At 58.2% G+C, this 3,307-nt stretch overlaps 1 protein-coding gene across 1 annotated transcript; it reads right to left on the bottom strand.

Moving 5' to 3' along the window:
- Nucleotides 1–651: 651 nt before the first annotated feature.
- RBM7 (RNA binding motif protein 7) lies at nucleotides 652–3,198 on the bottom strand. Its single transcript, XM_010574957.1, has 5 exons — nucleotides 3,077–3,198; nucleotides 2,708–2,870; nucleotides 2,015–2,117; nucleotides 1,598–1,691; nucleotides 652–1,147 (listed from the first exon to the last, which is right to left on the bottom strand). Exons 1-5 carry the CDS (start codon nucleotides 3,170–3,172, stop codon nucleotides 731–733), a joined length of 873 nt encoding a protein of 290 aa, XP_010573259.1. The 5' UTR covers nucleotides 3,173–3,198; the 3' UTR covers nucleotides 652–730.
- Nucleotides 3,199–3,307: the final 109 nt, after the last annotated feature.

The raw sequence follows: 3,307 nt of genomic DNA, 5'->3' as shown, positions 1-3,307 counted from the left end.
GGCGCGGGCGGCGGGCGCGGGCGCCGATGGGAGATGTAGGCGCGGCCGCAGCCTCCAGGGACGGCGGCGGCGGGGCGGGGGAGGAGGAGGAGGGGGGGGTCCCGGGAAGATGCTCCGCTGACGGCGAAGCGGCTGAGGCCTCCCCCCCCACCCCGGATAAACCCGGAGAGATCCAGGGGATGCCCTGGCCGCTGAGCGGCTCCGGTTAAACGGAACCAGTTTTGCTGCCCAGGGCTGAAACGAGGAGGGTTCGCTCCGGCCCGGGTTCTTTCCAGGGAGGCTTTTAATGCTCCTCTCCCCGACAAGGAACGCCCTGCTATCCTGCCCCCAAAACGCCACCCAGAATATCAAAGAAGCCAGAAAGCATCCCTCCCACCTCGAGTCCCTCTCAGAGGATGCACCCTGCATCCAGCGCAGACGGACCCCTCCCACCCCACCCCACCAAAACACCGGCTTCTCTGCAGCGGCCGTTTCTCTGAAATTCTGGCACTTTGGGGGTCCCTGTCCAGCCCCCACCCCGCAAAAAGCCCTGAGGTGTCAGGTTAACAAACACATTTAAAATTGAGGCACTGGCTGCAGCAGGAGAGCTTGCTGCTAGTCGCTTTACAAACATTAAAAGGTAACTTTGATGAGTTGGGTGGGCTAGGTTTCAGGTTTTTTTATACATATACACGGTAAGAAACAGATTGGGCTTTGCCATCAAGTTCTTTACGAGCCCGTTGAACGGGCGTTAATGCCGCGACGGGTGCCACTTGGCCTCTCTGTAGCTCTCCCTCCGGTAGTCATAGTCGTGGCTCCAGCCGTCCCGGTGCCTGTCTTCATAGGCAGGCTCCTCTCTGCCCCCCCGGTAGTGATGCTCGGCATCATGCCCCCTCTCCTCAAAGCCGTACTCCTCCCTCTTGCCCCTGCCGTAGTCGGGTCCCCGCTCCCCGAAGCGCTGCTCGCGGCCGAAGTGCCTGCTGTCTGGGTGGTAGGGGTGGGCGCTCAGCCTGCCCTTGCGCTGGGCCGGCACCTCTGGGCGCCGCGGCATTTGGGAGGCCGGCGAGGGGTGAAAAGCGTGGGGAGCGTGCTGGTAGGCAGGCACGGGGAAGCCAGGCTGCTCATACTTCCCCCCAAACTGAGGTTGCTGCCACATGGCGCTGTTCATCTGGAAAGAGAAGAGAGGAAAAGGGTCAGTGGATATGGGGCACTCACTTCCCAGCAGCGTGCTTGAACCTTTCCAGGGGATGGGGGCCAGAGAAACACTAACCCCCACAACGGCCTCTGAATCACACATTAACCACACCATAAATACAGGGGAAAAACAAAAGTTGCTGGTTTGGAAACGAGACTAGACACTAACTTACAGAGCAGCTATTACCGACTGCTTCACCTACAGCCGAAGCTCAAAGCTCTCCCCACCGTTAACCACCTCGGCGGCAGAAGCCCTAAACCTTCCGGAACTGTCATTTCAACACTCCAGAAGTACACTCCCACAACCTCTCACAATCATTACAAGAAACAAGTACTCAAAATCAGAGACAACTCTGTCATGTGTCATCTGTCAGCCGTGGGGCACTGCAGGGTCAGATGCTGTTAGCGCAAGCAAGCAGCCTACCACTGCTTGTCTCTGAAGGTTATCGGCCGATGGCAGAGACCGCTGCGCTGACGAGAATCCCGCTGCTACCGCACCATCAGGACTCCTGTCATATCTGCAGAAAAAAAAAGATCAGGAGCTTCAGCCTTAAACTCAAGACTAGCACTTGCGTTGTGCGCTTGGCAGCGCCCTCCCCACTTCGCCTCAACGGACCTTTTCCGCGCTTGCATTAAAACGCAACGGTCTTCTTTTGGTGTTCGGATTTCAGGCACTAAAAAGGGTACCAAGGGCACTAGGAACTCAAGGATTTTCTCCATAGGGAAGAGCAAGCATATTGTGCTGGGGAAGAGAGCCAGGAACACAGCGAAATGCGCAAATGCTCTTTTCTGCTTCGAACTATGTGCAGGTACCTATGGTGTGTGCTGACAGGACTCGTACCTGCTGCAGTTTGATGCTGGATGCGGCGCGCCAGAGGGGCTGGTGTTGGCGGCTCCGTGCGGGGACAAAGATGGATTGCCATCCTGAGATGCATGACTGCTCCCTGAAGAGAAAGAAACATTTCGCAAGACTGACAAACATGAATTAGAGGAACTTGGGTATGAAGTAAACTTGCAAGGCGCTAGCAGTTGCCACGTGCTTAATTAGCTCTTGAGTTTCCTCAGTGGCCTGCAAAAGCACGTCATCCAGTCCCCAAAACAAGACGCCGAAACTCTCTTAACACCCGCAGGGAAGGATGCAATCGGGCAGCGATGTTCTGGCCTACATGCCTCATTCAAATGACATCAGGGATGGCTTTCACTGCTGCGTGACGATTTAGAATGGCCTTCAAGGGTACCAGTGAAGCACCAGAAAACTAACCCAACAGAAGGCTCAGCTCCTGGACTGCACCTGGCCGTAACTGATGGAAAGGTGTTCGAGGGGAAGTACAGGGACAAGATCACACGCCTGCTTGACACCAGCGTGCTACGAAACCAGCGCCAGCTGTTAGGTGAGTGACCGCTGGATGAGAAGCCGGTGCAATTTACCCCATCCCATGTCAGTCTGCCGGGATTTGGGAAGGGGCAGCCGACGGCAGTTTTGCTTTCTCTTTCTCTCATAAGCGGGTTACTTAGTGTTTCTTTTGGCGGGTACCTGATCGGAACTGGATTTTGATGGGCCTCCCGTACAGCTTGATGCCGTTCAGCAGGCTCAACCCGTAGGGGACCGATTCCTCGTGTTTGAAATTCACGAATGCAAACTGCTTGGGTCTGCCGTCTCTGTCCTTCGGAATCTTCACCTTAATCACCGGACCTGCCTGCGAGGCAAGGAACGAAAGGTGTGAAAGGAGAAATGGAGCAGCTCCCCGAAAAACTGGGGCCGGGCGGTTTGTCCCCGGAAGTTTGTCCTCCGCCGGCCGCCGTACCCTCCCTCGCCGGGGCAGGCCCAGCGATAGCGGCCGCGGCCTCCCCCGCTATAAAGCGCGGCCGGGCGGGGGAAAGGGATTCGGCTGCCGGCCGGTACCTGGTGGAACAGCTCGAAGATGAGCTCCTCGGTGACCTTGGGGTCCAGGTTCCCCACGAAAAGGGTCCGATCCGCCTCGGCCGCCGCCGCCCCCATCGCCGCGGCCGGGCAGCTCGCGCTCAGCGGCGCCGACGCACACCTCTGCGCAGGCGCCTGCGGCGTGACGTCGCCGCGTCAGCGTCCGCGCCCCCGCCCCTTCCGCTGGGCCTGGCCGAGGGGGACCGGACCGGA

The sequence above is a fragment of the Haliaeetus leucocephalus genome, unplaced genomic scaffold, assembly GCF_000737465.1.
Source record: "Haliaeetus leucocephalus isolate CR32 unplaced genomic scaffold, Haliaeetus_leucocephalus-4.0 Scaffold450, whole genome shotgun sequence".
Classification (NCBI taxonomy): Eukaryota; Metazoa; Chordata; class Aves; order Accipitriformes; family Accipitridae; genus Haliaeetus; species Haliaeetus leucocephalus.
The sequence above is the reverse complement of the archived record's forward strand: the minus strand, read 5'-3'. Positions and strand labels throughout refer to the sequence as shown.

Bases quoted from the DNA above. Each gene is read 5' to 3' on its own strand.
- RBM7 (XM_010574957.1), bottom strand. From the start codon at position 3,172: ATGGGGGCGGCGGCGGCCGAGGCGGATCGGACCCTTTTCGTGGGGAAC. The intron at 1,692-2,014 runs GTACGAGTCCTG...TTTTTTCTGCAG, and splicing joins CCAGCATCAAACTGCAGCAG to ATATGACAGGAGTCCTGATG. The intron at 1,148-1,597 runs GTAGGCTGCTTG...TTCTCTTTCCAG, and splicing joins ACCTTCAGAGACAAGCAGTG to ATGAACAGCGCCATGTGGCA.